This window comes from Protopterus annectens, chromosome 9.part0 (assembly GCF_019279795.1).
Source record: "Protopterus annectens isolate FY-2018-M chromosome 9.part0, PAN1.0, whole genome shotgun sequence".
Classification (NCBI taxonomy): domain Eukaryota; kingdom Metazoa; phylum Chordata; order Ceratodontiformes; family Protopteridae; genus Protopterus; species Protopterus annectens.
The window spans coordinates 692223367-692244891 of record NC_056743.1 but is presented as its reverse complement, the minus strand read 5'-3'; the positions used below and the strand labels follow the sequence as shown (position 1 = coordinate 692244891).

The 21525-nt window shown below is 38.1% G+C and overlaps 1 protein-coding gene across 1 annotated transcript in view; it reads left to right on the top strand.

Moving 5' to 3' along the window:
• Positions 1–21525, top strand: part of LOC122811458 (proteasome subunit beta type-8-like) — a 164155-nt gene that overhangs the window by 28110 nt on the left and 114520 nt on the right. Inside the window, exons 2-3 of the mRNA XM_044083311.1 lie at positions 1284–1428; positions 12348–12459. Coding sequence (XP_043939246.1) covers positions 1284–1428; positions 12348–12459 — 257 coding nt within the window. The remainder of the gene's footprint in view (positions 1–1283; positions 1429–12347; positions 12460–21525) is intronic.

Below are 21525 nucleotides of genomic sequence, written 5' to 3'. Positions count from 1 at the left end.
TGTTGTGAAACAAGTATGATAGTTTAGAATGGGTATACGAACACCGTCCTGTTGTGAAACAAGTATGATAGTTTAGAATGGGTATACGAACACCGTCCTGTTGTGAAACAAGTATGATAGTTTAGAATGGGTATCTGAACACCGTCCTGTTGTGAAACAAGTATGATAGTTTAGAATGGGTATACGAACACCGTCCTGTTGTGAAACAAGTATGATAGTTTAGAATGGGTATACGAACACCGTCCTGTTGTGAAACAAGTATGATAGTTTAGAATGGGTATACGAACACCGTCCTGTTGTGAAACAAGTATGATAGTTTAGAATGGGTATACGAACACCGTCCTGTTGTGAAACAAGTATGATAGTTTAGAATGGGTATACGAACACCGTCCTGTTGTGAAACAAGTATGATAGTTTAGAATGGGTATACGAACACCGTCCTGTTGTGAAACAAGTGTGATCGTTTACAATGGGTATACACACACACACTGTCTCGGTGTAGAACAAGCTGTACAACAGCTTTATGAAGGCTGCCTTGGTATCAAACACATACACTGCTTTTGATAATGTGGACCAAATGGGCAAAATGTGGAACACTTGCTAATAACTTGATGTAGGAAGTTCACAGGATGGATAAAAGTTATTTTGCTGAATTAATATGATTCAGTATTATGTACACTGGTTATCAGTTAAAAAAATCTTAATGAGTGTATGACAGACTCTTACAGTGTGGAACTGTTGGGCACATGGACTTTTAAAGACTCAAAATGAGGAACGTGCTTCATAATGAGGTACACTTGGGAGGTATGACAAACAAGTGATATACTACAGAACACGTATACAATGTAAAAAGAGGGATGATCATGCCAATGTGAAAGATGTGAAAATTATGAAAAAATTGAAGCAGAAATGCAAATGTTTCTTGATGAGAGTACGTCTCAATTGTTTGTACAAAGGAAGCATTCTGAGCTATTTTTTGTATTATTTCATTTGTAGGCTTTTTTCATTTAAAGTTTTACAAAGGCACACACACATTTGTCTATTTTCTGTGCAAAGCAGTGAAATTAGTAGACACACATGGGATGTAAATGGAGCCTGAGTATAAAGTCTGCTGTCATTTATTTTAGACTTTGTTTCATTAGCATCTTTCAGTCATATCATTGTAACACTGTTTTAGCTTGAGTTTGCAGCACTTTTATGAAAGCAAAACTGTAGATGTAAATTCAAGCGCTCTGTGAGTTTTTCTTCTGACTGAATGTAAAGTGGTGTTCTTTTTTCTGTAGGCAGTTACGTTTCTTCAACCATACACTGAAGGAGATGGAAAAGTAAAGCTGGAATTTAACCACGGCACAACTACATTAGCATTTAAATTCCAGCACGGTGTTATTGTGGCAGTGGATTCCAGGTGTACAGCAGGGAAGTATATAGGTATGTATATGAATCGTTCACTGTTGTTGGCTTCTCATTCATTATGTAACCTTTTCACTGCTTATATCCCTGACCTCGCACTATATATTACAGCTTCCTTACTTGAAACACTGTATGCTCCTCTTATTATTCATAGAAACAAAGGTTTGCTTGTAAACGGTTGTCTTATTTGTCACTGCATTAATCCACAAGTATTTCTGATATGATAGTAGCAACCATTGGCAAAGAAACTGCATGAGTACTAAGCTGATACAGATTTTAAGGCACAAATTTGCCTAAGTTACTTAAAAAAATCCTCATCTGTTTCTTTCTTATCTTTTGAAAGCATGCCAAAAACCACATTGATCACCATTTTTGAAGTGGTCAGACTGATTTTTATAGAGTCCGCTATGCAAAGCTTGCCTTGCTGTTCTTGATTTGTTCACGGGTTTATGTATATATCAGTACCAGTTTTCTCTTGTATTAATTATTTCTGAAAAGCTCTTGTGTTAACTGATTACCCAATTTAGGATTACATAAAACTGTACAGGTTTTTTGTTATCGTTCGCCTACATCTTCTCAAGTTACAACTTGGTGAAGTTTTGACTGGATGAAACAACTGGCCAACCCATCCACTCAACAAAACTTTTGTTTTAAAAGACATTTTCCCCAGTATGGGAAAAGCCCCCCCACCAACATATATTGACTCCATGTGTAATGTACCCCCTGTGGCTGTAGCTGCAAATGAGTACACTGCATTCGAAATGGGTATACCCAGGAGTTTGTAGCCTCGCAGTGTGCCATTTGCTGACCTGTATCACAGCTGCCGCTGAACATGTGAGCAGCAGTTGGAGTCAGTCAGCATGGTGTGCCACAGTATTAGCTAGGCATAATGTGCTGCAACTCCGTCCAGCATGGAACTGATCGTGTTTTGTTGTGTGGCTTCTGTGAGGATGTAGAGGCCAGAGACATGGTATGATAGGTCTTATGATGTCAGACACACTGCTTCAATTTCCACCCCCATGTAGCAGATTGCCAATGCCACCATCACCACTCATAGGATGTGTTGCATGGTAGTCCTTGTAATATGAACAGCCCACCCTGCCCTTGCTTCATAAATACCCCCAACTGCTAACTGTATTTATTTATTTTATTTACGTATTTATTTATTTATTTTACATTTGTTAACCGGGATAGTCCAACTGGAAACATGTCCATTTTCAGTGGAGGCCCGGGGAGAAAAGCTCCAAAGAAACATATATGCAAGACATGCAAACAAAATATTCCAACATGTTTCTAGTATATACAATCAGACCATATAGATGAGCACTCATTATTAAGTTATTGATAAAGACATATAGAATGATCAATACATGTACAAACAATGTTAAAGTATGTTAAGTATCTATAGTCACATCATGCTTCTGAATGTGGTATTGATAAGACTGTGCAGTCCTATCAGGAGACTATGTGTTTAAAGCAAGAGTTACTGCAGTAGTGGAGTAGGACTGAAGTTAGTCTGGTGTGGAGCAGGGACATAACCATTTGTTGCTGAGATGGCTTTTGATAGATTTTTTTAAATTTGGATAGAGAAGATTCCAGGTTAATGGATGAAGGCAGAGAGTTCCAAATGTTGGATATGTACATATTTTGAATATTTACCTATACTTTGGGAGCAACAGGTACACAATAAATAGTTTCTGAAATCATGTGTACCTGGTCTCTGTGCTGTCCCTCCTCTAAATTGTATACTTCATGGATCATCAGCACAGAGCTTTCTATACCTTTCTGTTGGTGAGACGTAGGTTGGCATTGTGGACCATGAGACACTGTCTCTGAATTTGAAACAGCCAGCATCAATAAACTCTACCCCCCCACCCACAAAAAATAGTATTAATATGATTTACAATATAAGTGACAGTTGGATGAAAGCAACATTGATCATTTGTGGAATTAGCATTGCAGCTTTCCATATTAGTTAGTTGTACTTTTGCAAGTGAGCTACTGACAAATGCTGATTCTGCAAGGTGATTTCAAAAACAGTGCAGTGCATATACCTCTCAACCTGTATACCTTCAAACCTTAAAAATTATAGCATTGTCCTTTAAAAATCAGAGCAGAGGTTTGGTAAGAGGAGCACTTTCTTATTTTTCACAATTGAAGGTCTTTATTTACTAAACCCAATATAATTTGTAGCAATGAGTCTTTGTACAGGCTTTAGTGTATGTATTTAATAAAGTATGTCCTCATAAATAGGTTTGACTTTATGAGGGGCCTCTTAAATCTAGTTGGAGCAAGGCTAAATCTGAGGGCCAAAATCATATAGCCTTGCTTAAATCATATCAGTTGAGAGGTATGACTGTGCCCTTAATCATGCTGTTTGCCTTGAAGCATCTGACAAGGGCCATCATAATAGAAGTATAGCCATTCCTAATATACAGTTATTGTTGCAGAGAAAAGGAGTAGACACAGCTCAGCTAACACTGTTGCAGAAGGAAATTTTGGTCATGTACACGGATACAAACAGGTAGTGTAATTAGTTTTTCCGAAAGCATGGATTCTGTAGCTTAGAATTGTATGCGAGTTTAAATGCCAAGGTGGTAGTAATTTTAAGTTATGTATATGTTAGTCAAGTAAATGAACAGGTTTTCTACAGACCCTTTTCATCCATGGCCTGAGACGTGTTGTTCATGGCAAATATTGCAGAAATGGAATATATGTGGTAGCAATAAAAGGCCGAGGAGATGTTGCCACTCCTAATTTCCCGGTACTAACTTGACAAAGTAGAGTTATAAATGCAGATCATTTTGAGGAGGCATAAACTTTAGTCCATCTGTTGAGGAGGTGTATGGTACTGTAGCAGACCCTATTGTCAGGAAAAGAGATAGAACTCCTAAAACATTTTTAAAAGGTGAGTCTTTGGTAAGTAAGTAGTTCATTGTGTAAGTAAAGTACTTTGTGAGGGGATTACTGTATCCTTCCTATTATGAACTAAGGCACAGGAACTTTTGTTTAGTTTCCCTACATAAAACCATGGTACTAGAACATAACTTATTTACAGTGCATGCTGGTGGTAGAGACTTAAGATCTGTCTCCATTCAAACAACACAGAAACTGAGTGTAACTATTTACAGTGTAATCTCTGAATGGTATTGTAACTGCATTTATTGAAATAATAACTTATCTAATTTACTTACACAATGAACTACTTATTTACCAAAGACTCACCTTTTAGAAACGTAAAGTACTTTATGGGAGGATTACTGTATCCATTCCTATTATGAACTAAGGCCACAGGAACTTTTGTTTAGTTTACCTACATAAAACCATGGTTTGTTTGTGTCTTTCGGCTTAAACCATGGTACTAGAACTTTATTTACAGTGCATGCTGGTGGTAGAGACCTAAGATCCGACTCTATTCAAACAACACAGAAAGTGAGTGTAACTATTTCCAGTGTAATCTCTGAATGGTATTATAACTGCATTTATTGAAATAATAACTTATCTAATTTAGATGAAAAATGCATGGTTCTTTAAACCCAAATGCTTCCAAGTGCACTAGTGGAGTATAGGTTAAAAACTTCAAGGAGTTTTGAATAACCCCCTTACTATGTATGCTACCAAATTTTACTGTTTCTAGTACTAAAGATATGATATATTTTGTGTTTTATTTTTTAACTAAGTCAGTCCTCCTTCTCAACCTAGGTTTTCTAGAACTGTTGCCTCCTGCTGTGGTACTGTGAAAGGGTAAACCCACAGCACCACACTACCTAAATTATTGAACACACTGCTATATTTTCATACTAATTGCAGCAGTAGCATGCTGTCAACCTGTTTTTCTAGCTGGAATGTCCTGCTTTGAAAAAACATTTGTGGTATTGTATTTGTCAAAGCACAGTGCAAGCAAATGTTCTAAAGAAGAAAAGTTGTTTTGATTTCACAGAATGCTTTTGTGCTGTATGCAAATCATTTTATGACAAAAGTTTAAGATGTAGCCATGCAGAAAAACTAAGCAGAAGAGAGACAAATAAAACAAGACACATTGTAGAATAACTGGTAAGGGAATTCCTTGGAAAGCAAAGATATCTGAGAATACCACTATACACTTAAATAACTTGATTAAATTTGGTGATAGCTGTTGCTGTGGTCGCGTGGGTTTCCTCCAGTTGCTCTGTTTTTTTCCCACATCCCAAAGACATGCTGTAGGTGGATTGGGCACTCTAAATTGGCCCTAGGCGTGAGTGAGTGCGTGTGTGTGTCTTCTGTGGAAGGTTGGGCGCCAGGCTGGCAACCCGACACAGTAAAACTCCACACTGCCAGTCATAAGTGGACAGGTGATCCGCTATGGCGACCCCTAACCGGGAAAAGCCGAAAGAAGAAGAAGTATTTCATCCTTATAATTTTTGTAATGTTTGCTGCTACACCGTGGGCTGCTGTAGTTTTATTGTTTGGTTAAGCCTTTGCAGTTTTATATTGATGTTCCTAAGCATTTATTTCATTGTTTATCTGTTTGTGTAGTTATTTGGTTTAAAGTTGTTCATTTATTACAGAGTTTCTAATTATTTTGAAGTGCTTTGATAAAATCTGTATAATAATATTGAATCAGATTTTGGTGATGTGAGGCTGGAAAATGTCTTTGTTTTCTTATTTGGAGTAGGAGGAACTGACATGTCTTTAACAGATAATTTCACTTGAACATGAAAGCTCTACTGTCTTTTCATTCAGCATCAGAAAGGCTCTTGCTTCATTTTTACAAAAAAGTTTGACTTTAATGAAGTTGAGTTAATTGCTCATAGACAGAGTAAGAGTGCAGTATTTTAATATTCAACTTAATTAATGGCTGCACCACTAAGAACATTATATTTAAGTGATTACATGAAGCAGAAAGTATTACTGTATTGATGTTTCTTCATATAGCTCATCCAACAGGCCACAAGGACACGATAGTAGAGAAGGGGGCTATATATATCAAGGTTTTATTTCTAACATCACATGTGGTGTGGGCAGCATCTGAGTTAGATATTTTACAATATGCAATCCAAAATAGGTCTGGACCCATTCATGTAATTGCTACTAGACAGCCCATTCTGTTTTGTTCTTAGCAAGATAATACCAGGATGGTGAATACCATGATATGTATTAAAGCCACTTTATAATATTGCTACGGATTCTACCTATCCCTAGAAGGGGGGACTGGCTCAGCATTCCTTTAAGTCTATGTATACTAACACATTTATTTATTTATTTTATTTTATTTTATTATTTATTGTTTGTTGTCTAAGTTAGCCCCACTAGTCTAGAAGCCTCTTTTCAGTGAAGGCCTGAGGTGATATTTCTATTGCTATGGGAAATTTGGCCAGTGGTGCAACAGGGAGCAAAGACCAGAAGACATTGAGTTCTGTTCCCAGTCTAGGTGATTGGATTACTGACACTGCAGTACAACATTGGGCGGTGCTGTACTCTAGAGTGTATCATCCTTCAGTGAGACAACAATCTGAGGTCCCATGTGCCTTAGCTGGTAGTAATTCAGGTGGATATAAAAGATCCCGCTGCACCTGTCAAAAAGGATAGAGGAAGTTTCCCAATGCCCTAGCTATATTCTTCCTAGTAGCAGATTTCATTAATGCTTAACATTTTCAACAAATGGTTAATAATCTAACTAGTGGCAATAGTATACCTGGTGATGTAGTCCTGAATTAATCCTGGAAGAGATGAGATGTAATAGTCAGGTACCTTCGTGTCAGTAATGATCATAAGATGCTGCTCATATGTGCCATACTTAATGCAGACATCATGGATGTAAACACCCTTTAAAGCCCTTAAAATGGGTGAATATCCTGAAATTATTATTTCTGAGCCTTTTAAATTGGCCACACATTATAGCAGACTAGACCTTGAGTTAAAGTCAGTTGTTCTCTAGTTAACTTGATAAAGAAAAAAACATCCATGTTCTTGACAGACCAGTGTAGTCTCATCAGTAAGCCATAGGGGAGCCAGTGAGCTGTGTTAGAATGGATAGTAAATTCCATGATAAAAAAGGCATGACTTTTTGGTATACAGGATGCTAGGCTAAAAAAAAATCAGTTATTTTTAGATATGTGTCACACAAGGCTAACTCGGCCTGTAAGGGATAGTAGCACTTAACTGGGGTCTAACTGCAATTATACAACGACCCCCCATTAATATTAAAAAACGTGCACGCTGATTGGCAGCGTGCACGTTGTAAATCTGAGTTATAGTAATGGAAAAAGGTCCGGTTGTCCAGACTTTTTCCATTACTATAACTCTTTTTTTTTACAGCAATGGAGAACGCAAGATCTCCGTTGCTTCACACTGTCTTGCTATGTTAAACTCCTTTAACATAGTGAGACAACTTTAAAAAAAGCAACGGAGATTCTCTGTTGCTTTTTTTAAAGCTGTCTCGCTATGTTAAACTCCTTTAACATAGTGAGACAGTTTGTAAAAAGCAACGAAGATCTTGCTTTCTCCATTGCTTTTTTCAAAAATGTCTCGCTATGTTAAATGAGTTTAACATAGCGAGACAGCTTTAAAAAAAGCAACGGAGATTCTCCGTTGCTTTTTTAAAGCTGTCTCGCTATGTTAAACCCATTTAACATAGCGAAACAGTTTCTAAAAAGCAACAGCGATCTTGCTTTCTCCGTTGCTTTTTCCCACAGCTCTGATGTACTGTGTGGGCATACGCATACGCAGTACATCAGAACTGCCACAGAATACCAGACAGTTGCGGAAGGGCAGCAAGACGGCATTATACAATGCCATTATTTAAGAAAAGTAATTATTTTTTTTCTTAAATAATGTCATTGTATAATAGCAATAACCCACTTCTGGGTGTGGGTAATGCTGGATTTACCCACGGTTGGCTTTGTTTGGCCACTCGGGCGTTGCCCTCGTGACAAAACCACACCAGCTGTGGGTAAATCCAGCATTACCCACACCCAGGCGTGGGTTATTGCTATAATATTTAATTAACATTAATTCTTACAGGAGAAGTTGTTTTAACCCACTACATACAGCTACTGAACTGGTAAAACAAATGATGAACTACATAGTACATGTCATTGTTTTCATCTTGTGTGCTACCCCATATGTAAGCCTATGAATAACAAGAAGAAAAGCAATACGGCTCACAGGCGTACCAGAACTTTTTATTGAGCGCTTTCGTCTGCTTTACAGCTTGACTTCCTCAGAATACAATCCACTTTAACCTCATTTCTATTTAAATACACACTCAATCACATGTCCTTAATTAACACTCAATTGATTCCTTAAAAACATACAAACATCTAAAAATATATTGAGTTATCTAAACAGAATATGTTAAAAGTAAATGAAAACGTATATACACACACAATCTTGTAAATCCAGCTATTTAAAGCTGAAGGCAGATTTTCATATACAATGTGTGTATTTTTTGTTATAAAACGTCAACATTTACAAACTAGTTTTGTTTTCAACTCTTAGTATTAGGCTTTATTAATTTCAATTAGCCCATTCTACCAGACTGGTAGAATTTCAAGTGAGCTTTAGAGGCAGATAGATTTGAATATTATTAGCTAAAACATTGTTTATAGGTTGTAAAACGTTTAATTTTATACAACTCTCCCTTTTCTTGTAATAATATTTATTCACAAGATTGTGTGTGTATATACATTTTCATTTTCTTTTAACATATTCTGTTTAGATAACTCAATATATTTTTAGATGTTTGTATGTTTTTAAGGAATCAATTGAGTGTAAATTAAGGACATGTGATTGAGTGTGTATTTAAATAGAAATGAGGTTAAAGTGGATTGTATTCTGAGGAAGTCAAGCTGTAAAGCAGACAATAGCGCACAATAAAACGTTCTTGTATGCCTGTGAGCCGTATTGCTTTTCTTCTTGTTGTTCAAAAGTTTGTGGAGATAAGCCTATGAATCTATGAACTACTTAACTGTTTTCGTCATTAAAAAAAAATGTAGTTGTGCCTGCCCTGACCTATGTAATAAAAATGCATTTATTATGGGATTTGGTGGATAACCAAGATTTTTTAACATCTTTCAGAATGACATTAGTGAGCCCATAATTTAAATTTTTTAGTATGATTTTAAAGCATGGCTATGTGGAGTATAGTTGGAGCATTGACACTATTGTTTCTGTTTGTATGTGAAACACAAACCACTTTAACCAGTTTCAGTTCATCTGCTCCCACCTTGATCTCCAATTGACTAATTTATCTGAACTAACATATGTTGCCATACCATGCTGTTGACTACAAAATATCATTTATTTCTGATAACTTACACCTGTCTAAGACATTTGATAATATTCCATATACTGACATTGTATCAGTGTGGAAGGATGGAATCAGGTTGACCAACAAGATTATTTACTCCATCCTTGTTAAAATAACCGTCATCTATATCATTGCATATTGAAGTTGTATTCCGTTGCAAAGGATTTTCACTAATTTGTTTATTTTCTAATGGAGTGAAAACTACACGGGTTAGAAAACAGAGGATTATTATGAAGAGCATTTATTCAGACTGAGCTAGTGTCCATAGGATTGTTATGAAGAGCATTTATTCAGACTGGGCCCATGTCCGTACTCGTGTACTATGGGAATCGATCATTGTATTGGGACACCTATATAACTTCTCTTCTGCATAAGTGGAACCATCTGTTTTGCTCAGAAAGCTTCCTGATAATTCCAGATTTGCAAATTAGGAAGACTTCTCCATTATACTGAACTCAGCAAATGAAAAGATGCCCAATGCTGAGAGTAAGAACACTTTAATTCCAAAAGACAGATAAAAACAAATAAAAACAGGTAAGCATTTTCACGATTGCTTGCTTCTTCAGACCTTAACAAACAGCATGAAAAAACAGGCCTTTAAGTACAAAAAGCTACCAATTAATTAAAAACAATTAAAATTGTTACTCTCAGCATTGGGCATGTTTTAAGTTGCTGAACTTTGTTTTTGGATAGCCTAGATTGCACTACGTTCTCTTGCTAGATTATACTGAACTGCTAGGTAAATTACAGGGTCTGTTGTCACAAATATACACTTAAACTGACTACAGTAACATTGGATGTAATCCTAAAAACATGCAGTTATGCACTTTGAACGCCCTGCAGTATTACCAAAGAATTAAATAATCATGAATTAATCACTAAATGATTATATATCAGAAGTAGCAGAAAAGATCAAATATTTAAGATATCTGGTTGCATGGAATGCAAGTTCCTTGGTGGCCTCATGTATTCATGCTGTTAATCATACCTATGAACTTACCTGAGCATAACTGTTACTGCCATGAAACAAGGTAGGTGAGATGAAGGGTAACGTATGGTCGATTTCAGAGTGGAAGAGGTAGATTGTGGTGTAACTGTCACATTCACTTGAGAGAGTCCACTATCAGTATCTAGTCTGGGGACACTGATTAAGTGGAGGTGTTTCTGAGAAGAGGGATCTGAAAGATAATGGGTTAATACTACCAGAGTTCACTGTGTCCTTTCTGGTGCAGAGGACAGTGAGAGTAGGTATGGTCGGTACTCATCAGTTTTGTAAATAGCTCATGTCACTGAACTATACTGGAGTGAGAATACATTGTGATGGAATCTAACTTCAGAATGCAATGAAATGGATAAGGGCTGTTTTAAGAAGGATGGAATAAATAGCTTTGCACTGAAAGGATAAAAAATATATAAAAAATGTCTGCTTTGGTGCACAATGGATGTTAAACAGTGGGCTTTGTTTAATATGGATTTGAACGCTACAGATGTACATGAAGTATGAAGATAGGTTAGTTAAACACAGTGTAGAACAACAGTCATGGGTGAGAGAAAAAGCATCGAATACAGCATGGAGTAGCTTTATAAATTAACTACAAGTATAAGTTGTAGTGGCGTTGTACTCTCTAAATCATTCTTGTATCTGCAGTGTACTCCTGAAAACATGGACTCTTGTATTTTTCACTAGGACCACATCATTCAGAGGTATGTCTTTCCTTTGACCATTGACTCCTATTTTGTTGTTTATTATATGAACATCTTTCATGGGTACCCCCCATGCAAATGATGAATGCCCCACTCAATAACTGTTTTTGTTCTTTAGACTATAACAAAGCATCCGTAGACAGCACAAAATAAGGAAAGCACCAGTACTTTGAATTTCATGCAGATATGCATTTCTCCCATGTCTCGTTGAGGTCATCAATTACAGTGGCATAACTAGCACATAGAACCCTGGTTTGTGCCGGGTATCTTCTTCCTTTCTTGTCATGATTACGGGCTTTAGCATTGCTTTGTTTGTAAGTTATCATTTTATGTAGCAGGAATCTTTTTTCCATTGGCTATAGTAGTGGTTTCATAAGAACAGCAGAATCTGACAGCATTTATCTGCTGTTGAAAATTAGAGAGGCATATAAAGTGACATGATTTAGCCTTCCTGTGATGCAGGACTATGATCAGGGCTTCTTAACTCGGAGCTGGCCACTTGGAGGCTGCATCCAGTGAATGGTGAAACAATGGCTAGAAAGAAGTAATTTTCTGTGTGGCTGACTTGCACTCTTTTAAGACTACTACTATATCCAGAAGAACTCAAGAACCTCTGTTGCAGTCTACAGCAGTTTTCTAAGTTATGTACTATTAAGATACCCCAACATTTGCACTAAATTTGTAATTTCTGGTAGTGAGTTCATGCATATGGGGAGTAAGGTCATTTACATGCTGAGTGACCAGGATCCAGGGTATATTTATGTGAAAAACATTTGACTACATGAAGCCTCTCCACAGAAAACATAGTAGATATCAGCATGGCATGGCTGTCCCGCTATTTCAAATGTTAATGTACTTGTTTACTTCTGCCAAGATGGTGCTTGACTGTGTTAGCGAGTGTGGTCTTCTTCTTACCTCTCATTGTGATTTTGTTTTCCCACAGACACACAATATTTTAAGAAGGTAATTGAGATAAACCCTTACCTTCTGGGTACCATGTCTGGAAGTGCTGCAGATTGTGTTTACTGGGAGCGATTGCTGGCTCAACAGTGCAGGTGAGAAGAAATAGCCTAGTTTATAAATGAAATATTGTTTAATGAAGCAGCCTTATCCTTGAAAAATTGACAATGTTTGCAGTGAAAACTTTTCTCAGTGCATTGAACTATCCTGTGCTCATGGTCTGCTTACTTTAACAGCCTATAAAACAGCTGCTTCTTTGTAGAATATCCCTGTACATTTGGTTAGTTACTGTATAAAGAGAGAATGATTACAGTCTGCAGTCTTAACAGTTTCTATATAATAAATGTAGTGTTTCTCAAATAATTCAGATGTAAGTTGCTGCACACTGCAGTACTTAGCTGCCTTCAAAATGTCTGCTAAATCCAGATGAGTTAACTTTAGAAAATTGTCTTTTGCTCCTATCTGGCCACCATGTAGTTTCCGCTGTGCTTTGTTGTGTCCCTTAATACTTTTATTTTATTTTGCTTAAGTGTTGTTCTGTTGACCTATAGACGAGTGCTTTATTAAATTTGGAAAAAATAGAATGTTACATTTTTCCCAGTAGTATTGGGATGTGCAATCCCAGAAACATTTGTTTAACAGTGGGGCAGGGTCTTTAAGTCCATCTTATTACTTAAAAGAGCAGTGCTGTCTTCCACGTGAAGTCATATGACTGAGTACTGACATTCGATAATCAGAGAAGATGGGAGGATTTGGAGTTTTCTCTTATTTTGAAAAATGTTTTGATACATAAATAGCACTAACAATTGTTTCTTCCAGTCAGAGTAAGTCATTCGGTAGTGTGTGTCTTACTAAATGGATTTACCAGTATTAAAACTGAAACCTTGTGATGAGCAGGAGTAAATCTCAATTCAAAAACTACAGAACAGTGCAAAATACATAGCAGTTGAGAGTCATAGCAGGTAATGATGCCGTGTGTATAATGAGAAAAGAAGAAAATTCATCTGGATTTATGCTAGGGCAACAAGAAACCAATGATCTGATATTCTGCATTCTACATACATTCAACACAGTACACTACACAAGGGAAGTGGACACTGACTGAAGTAGGGCTGACATGTCAGCATGAGAAATGATGGGGCTCTATGTACAATGCGGCTACAGTATAGGAACATTGATTGAGTAGTTCTATGCTTTCTGATATTTCTTGTTTTAAATAGTGGCTAAAATACTAAAGCTGCTATGCTGCATGGTACTATTTTATCAAAAAATATACACTCGGAATAGTTTCTTGTTCTAAAGAGTGCTCAAAAAGAGTTGTGAGAGGTGCTGCACAGTTCAAAAAAATCATAGCCAAATTGAAACTTCATGCTATTAATAGGTTCATAGGTTGGTACTAGGCTATCAGCCCTAGGGCCTGTACAAGCCTAGCCACAACAATTCCTTGGCTATTTACGTTTGATATGCAGGCTTGAACTTGGCAGAGCAGTTGGTAATTTAGCTGAAACATGAGCCATGTCATTCGTTTCATGGAGCAAGAGAAAGCAATCAGAAAGCAAACACTGGTTTAAAGGCACTTTGTCAGATGAAGGTCAAACAGAACTCAGTGGTTTGGGGCATGTTAAAAACAGCATTATCGGTAGCATTAGGGCATGTTAAAAACAGCATTATCTGTAGCATTAGGGCATGTTAAAAACAGCATTATGTGTAGCATTAGGAAGACTTGGTACTAGAGAGGACAACCTGATTAAATAGAGTTCCTCTTTTGGTATAATAATATAAGTCATTGCTAAATTTAAAGACACTAATCAGAAGCTGTTCTTGCAAATGGTGGGCCTTGCTGTTTTAATAAAAAAATAATGCTGAAAAAACAGAATCATATGAATTTTTATAGCACGTACTACAAAAATATAATAACTTCAAAATGTGAATACAAATTATAGATAAAATTGTATAAATCCAGAAAGAGGCTGTATAGTTATAATTTTCCTTTTATGGGAATACTGGAGGCTAAGGAGCAAACAGCCCCTCTTCAACTCATCATGTGTAAACTCACTGTAACATGCACGTTTGTCTTTTCCTTTTCACGTTCTCATTCATGCCTCCTTTCCTTAAAGGAAAATTGACATTTTTGTCTTTTTGTAAAGAAACTAAAGTTGAAAATATATTTGAGCTGTTGTTTAATAACTGGAATTTCTATTAACTGAAACTAATTATTTTCATTAGTTTTCTGGAAGAGATCCATTTAAAAGTGAAAAGACCAAAAAGCAATCGTTGGAATATCTATACAGAAGGTGTAAATATAATTAGGTATATAAAATGTACAGAATTACAGTGTCTCAGGGCAGTCTTCTGGGTCTGAGACACAATGATGTCAGAGATAGTATATATAAGTAGCATGGCTGTTGTGCTATAGTGAGTTTTAAACTTTGTGGTTTTAAATAGCAGTCATACTTTAATGTTCACACTTTCAGGATTCAAAATTATGAGTCTCACACTTGTGCAGTCTTTCTGGAAACATCGTCCCTCTTAAAATAATATTTCATTCTCGATTAAGATATACACAGTTGACCAAGGATTTTATATTTATTGAAGTTGAAGGTAGCATTCCATGGATTGCAGAAAGGGATGGGGAAGAGATTTGTAATAATAGTTTTGTTTCTAAATAGTGTTTCAAGAAAATGTTGAGGTATAGCTAATTTATAAAGTTTAACATAAAAATATTTATTATAACCCTTTTCACTTAATTTTTACTAGCAACCTATCTTTTGAAAAGTGGACAATCTAGACATATAGGCAAGTATTTGTAGTCAAATTGTGGAGTTTTACACAGAAATTTAGAAAACTCAGCTGTGTAACTGTTTGTAGAAGCACATAGTGCTGTATAGCAACGATGCTGAAAAGTGCAGAAAAATGGTATGCAAATGAAGGTGCAATGAAATGCAAATGCAAACTTTAACAAGCACGTCATAATATCAGTATCAGACTTATTAACACCCCTAATGCTGGACCCCCCACCCTTCAACCTATTTAGACACCAACGCTAGACCATCAACTACTTCTAACCCTGTCATTAATAACCCCCCCCACTCAACAAAATGTCATACAAACCCCATACTCTTTTCAGCTCATACCCACTGACACCATTAAGAAACTGCTACAAAAACTAAACCCTGCTCCACCTCAGGTTCCACCATACTACCTCAAACTGGCTGCCAACTAAATCGCCTACCCAATCAGTATCCTTATAAATAGGTCTTTATCTGAATCAGAAGTACCTACCATATGGAAACAATCTCACATCACCCCCTTCCACAAAGGAGGCAACTCTTTTGAACCATCCAGTTTCTGTCTTATATCTATCTTGTCACCCATATCCAAAATTCTCGAGAGAGGTATCCTTCAGCAGGTAATGCAATACCTATTGCAAAACAATCTTTTAACCAAAACCCAACATGGCTTCCAACCTTGCCACATCACAGCTACAACCCTATTATCTTTTACAGACACCATGAACAAGGCCAGAGATGCAGGATGATGTACAGCCTCAATATTCCTTGATCTCTACATGACCTTTGACACAGTGTCTCACCCCTTGCTATTGAACACACTGTCTAACTTAGGCTTCTCACATAATGCAGTAAAATGGTTTCAGAGCTACCTCAAGGATTGTAAACAAGCAGTGAAATGGGGCAGTGAACTCTCACCTTTTCTCCACAACCCTACTAGAGTCCCCCAAGGCTCCGTCTTAGGCCCCCTTCTCTTCAACATTTTCACAAACAACCTTCACACTGCCTCTCATCCTGGAAGCCTCATTCAGTACACTGATGATTCCACCATAATCTGTACTCCTCAATCACTACCAGAACTACTTTCAAAAACTCAGCAGTCCTTTACTGCAGTCAAGTCCTGGCTAGGAAATGCCCAACTCTTTCTTAATCCAAAGAAGATAAAACTGGTAGTCTTTCATCCCAAAAACACCTCCCCTGTCACTGGTCATTTTAACATCCTTGCATCTGACAACACTGTCATAGAAAGTGCAGGAAACCAAACTCTAGGAATCATCATTGACAGTAAACTTTCATTCGACCCCCATATACAGCATAATGTGAAGAAAACTCATCAAAAACTGGGACTCTTGTATAGAAACAAACATTTATTTACTGCAGCAACCAAAACTACCCTTGCAAAAACATTTTTACTTCCCTCCCTTCTTAATGGTGCTACTGTCCTAACTAACTTATAAACTTCTACCCTAAACAAGATGAAACAGTGTTACAACAAAGTTACAAAGTTTGCCACAAACTCTAAATATCACACACACCACTGTAAACCACTCCTAGAACTGAACTGGCTTGAACTCCCCAACCAACTTGCCTTTATTCAGCTTTCCACCTTGTTCGACCTTATTTTCAAGCCTACTGCCTGGTCTGCACTAGCCAATCTCTTCACACCTTACACACCAAATCAATTTCTACAATCAGAATAAAACATTTCTTAACTATCTCAAAACCCAGAAGAACACCGGGGTCACTCTGTATTCATGTATTTATAGTTTGGAATTCATTACCTCTAGCTACCAGGTCTATGCCTAGCCTAACCCATTTCAAACCCTCTTAAAAAAATCATCTCAAAAATGCATGGCTCTGCTCCTGCATAAAGCCGGCCTAATGCTCAACTCTTTCTCTTTTCTCACACTAGACTCATCTTCTTCTTCTGTCACATTTCAGTTCCTCACACTGTGCAAGATCCTAAGGCCCTTCTAACTCCTTCTCTGTTTCTATATCTTATTCTTAAGCTACTGCTCAGGCTGTATTGCTTTTCTTCTTAACTCTCTCAGTATCTTTCTGCATCACTAACTTTCTGGCTATTATTTTCCTAACTGAAACTAACATTCTATTTTTCAAGTACTATAACAGACAGTGTCACATAGTGTCCAAAATAGTATGTAGGTAGCACAATCTACATCCCGTATGGTGAGAGTGACTACTGTTGTTTATAATGTTTTAACTCTGAAGAACTGTCTAGATGTGTAGTGCATTTTGTTAGATCTTGTAACATAGTTTGTTCTTTCAACTAATTTTTGTATAGTATTTCTAATGTCATTTGTATTGTATTGTGCTGTACTGTATTTATATTGTACTGTTTGTGGAGCTTTTCTCTCTGGGCCTCTGCTGAAAATGGGTTCTGTAGATCCAGTCAGACCACCCCGGTAAACAAATGTCAAATAAAGTAATACAAATAAAAATAAAGGTGCATGGTTAGAGTGCATAATGAAATGAAAATAAGGATTGTGGAAAGCAGGTTGTGATTTATGGTCATCAGGCTTGAAGTGGCGCAGGTGCTTACATCTGAACCAAAATGCAAGTAGCAATGGCAGCTATTCTACATCATTGCTTTTTTAACACAGCTAGTGATCACAAAGGGGTGTGGCTTGGTCATACACACTAATGAAAGTGGTACTGCCAAGAAGTGACATCATAGCTGACAGACCAGTGCATTCAGGACAACTTTAGAGTGGACAGATACATTAAAATTACATTGGCTTCTCTGCATGGCCCACAAACTAGTACTTGAGGAATGCATGGACTGCCCATACTAGTGAATTCCTAAATATCTGTAGCTGTCACCATTCTAACTACAGTGACCTTCCACAGACAAACTAGGTACACATTTTCTATACCTTCGGCATAAGCCTGTAGATCCATTTCACAACATGGACTATACAACACACTGATTGCATCACATTGTTTTGTGTAACACTGTGCTACCACTGTGTCATTATCAGAGCATATAGGGGTGGACCACACTTTGCTTTACTTCCACTGCCATATACTATGTGCAACACCTGGGGAGGATGTGATATGGCTACTGGATGTTTTCCATTGACATTTGTGTCTCTACTAGGAATGATACACTGCCAGATGAGGTGGGTCGTGCTGTAGCAGATGTGGATGGATCTGTCAATGATGACTGGTCTGCTTATTTTCTGTTGATCATGTTAGAAATCATGCTTCATGTTATTAAGAGTCGACAGCCTATGGCAGGGTCATACTGGAGTGCCTCGGTTCATGTATGCCTAGGTAGTGGAACTGGGATTTCAACAGGCTGAAGAAATGCTGTACAATATTCCTCAGTTGGGCATGACCATGCTTTGTGGGCATCATGTGGGTGACATCCACCAGGGCTGCAGTGGGTATCCTGCATAACCAGTCACAGAGTAATGACATAAAGTCGGAATAGAGATATAGGGATTCGGTATGGGTACATACTGTCTGTGGCTTTTGATATTGGGAGTGCTGATATGCCTGCATGTACCTAGTAGGTAGCCCTGTGGGATATCATCATGTAGGAAACATCAGTATAGGTAACTCATATGCCATATGTGAGAATCATCTGCACTGCCAGTTCACTGTTCAGACACATGGGTTGTGAATCCTTGTGTGCTGCACACTGGATGGTAGTTGATAGACTGGTAGCCCTTCTTGTTGATGTAACATTGTCTGTGGATGCTGAGGTTGGGGTCTTTATTGTCACATATGTGCAATGTGTAGCTCACAGCATTTTTGGCAGGCAGCCAGTAACATAAAAGCCACATATGGTGGTAACATTCTCCTCTGTCATGCTGGGGAAAAATATGTTTGTTGACATGTAACAGTAATCTAAGAAGGAATGTCTTGAGGTCTATGGAGCCAGAGACGTGGGTTATGGCAGGTCATCAGTAGGGTAGCTGCTCTCCTCTATTGATCAAGAGGGGAAGCCACTACTACATCTTGCAGTGTGAACATTGCAGTGGCAGGTTGTGAGGGAGGCACTGTGTGCTGGTGCATTGTGGCTCCTGTGATAGGTGGACATAGGTGACTTATGGAACACAGACATGACAGCAGTCATGGAACAATACTGGTATATGATGTACTGACAAGGTTTCCTACCTGTGTGGTTCTGTGGCATGGCTGCCCTGGCATGTCATGGGGTATGGTGATATTCTCTCCATGGCAGGTAGTGAAAGTGTTTTTTTGTTGATTGTCCTCTGCAGCCACTGTGGGTATTCATACAGCACTGAGTACTGGCAGCACCAGGGTTCAGGCCACTGATGGCTGTATTAATTATCTGCAAGGAGATGGCCATAGATGCAGTATGTGGCACTATAGACCATATGAGTCTGGTCATGGTATCACCCCTGTTCTTTAGACTTTGTCAGTGGTGGCTGACATCCTTCTGCAGGTCTCTTTATTATTCTGGTTATCTCCAAATCAGTATGCATAGCTGCAGACCATACCCCAGTTAGGCTGCCTATGACACTGGCCATTGCCATTGACCACTAGTTGTCCCTCTGGATAACGGGTATCTGCATTTCACTTGTTTGCTGCAACAGGTACAGTGGTAGCAGTGACACTGTTGTTGGTCACTGAGGAGACTCCATTGGCAGGCATGGCAATTCCCCTATGCTGCACTTCCTGTAGGTCAGCAGCAGTGGGGATGACCACAGTGTCATCCTGAGCTATGGTATAGGATCACCCAGGAGGGTGCAAGGGATGCTTACTCTACCCTTATTGGGTCAATAGCAGCAAACAGGTTATTATTGGACAAACATTTTGTTTTCCACATCACAGTTATAATTATTACTAAACTGAAATTGTTTATTGACTTAGGTGCCCTTGTTCTTTGTATTAGATTGGACAAATCTTCAGACAGGTGAGGGAGAGGATCATAGGGCACACAAAGTATATACGCAATGATCCTGCCACTAGTCTAGTGGCACAGCAGTTTATTCAGTGACACTGTTCTGATCCATCACAGTTATGGTGCGTTCTTATATATTGTCTACCAAATATTATTATATTAAGACAGTACTAGACATCTGTAACTAAATTATTTTGTTCATATGAAATGTTGCACCCCAAAGGGCTGAATAATGAGCTCAACTTGACGTATGTTTTATAAAATACTCCATATATGAATTCATTATTTTTATAGTGTTTTGCCATTTTTTTTCTTTTCAATCTAGTAATAGTTTAATAATTTTCTTGTATTCATATTAACCATTTCCTGGTCTTTGGTTGAGTTCTTCTTTAAGTTTGATGTTTTTTACAGTGATCTAGTAACCTTCAAGGTTTTTAATCAAGCCGTTAGTTTTTATGTGAAAATAAAAGTTCATTTTTTAAATGAAGCTCCTTTGACTTCTGCAGTGCTTTTTTCAGTTGCTCTGTTCAGGAATTAGAAGTCAAAAAGTTAATTTGGTGTTTTTCATTAACAAAAGAGGAGAGTGCTATTATCTGCCATAGGGGGTAGCAGGAACTAATAGTACAGCAGGGTTATTGTCATCCTCCTCTGTGTACTGGCTTATAGATCCTTTAAAGGTAGTGGCACCCTTAGGTTGTGATGGTTCATCTGAGCCGTAGGCATGTCAGCCACCACTTGCTATGACCTAGGCTGTGGCCGAGATAGGTAAACAGGGTGGGAGTGCATTGCCAAGCAGAAGCATACATAGGGTGGGTCAAATGGGGCAGGGTAGCTGCTGCAAATGCAAGGTGTTAGGGGATGTGATTGACAGATGCTTATTGGTCAGTAGTGTAGTACTGGCATTCATTTCTGTATTGGCATTTCTGAATGGCAGCATGGAATTGAATTTGTATACTGCTTCTGTGGTCATAACTGAAGTGCTTGCTTCAGCACTTTGTATGTGGTTTAAGTTGTAGCAAGTGGTTTGTTATAATTTTTAAAAGATTACCTTTTTTTGCTGCTCAGGTCAAGAGAGGTGCCATGTTGTGGAGCAGCACCAGACACTAGATGAGCCGATGGGGGGGGGGGGGTTACGGCCCATCCCAGGCAGGTAGTTGACTCCAAATACCTGCCCTGGTTCAGCCAGCACTGGAATGTGAGATGGAGGTGTTGGTTGATCAAGCAATAGCACAGAGGATTATCATGTGTTAACCTCTTTTGCAGTGGATATCAAACTCTCCAGACTCACTGGGTGATGTCATCAGGCCACAAGGGATGGGTGGGGCCCATGGCATTGGTCAGCAGTACCCAGGGTTGCTATGTTCTGGGTCCAAGTAATGTCCCAGTGGGTTGTTCAACAGTCTGCAAGGTGCACATACCCCACCCTGTCTGCAGCTATTTGACTACCATCTGCTTGTCGGTGTGTATTCCCAGTCTCC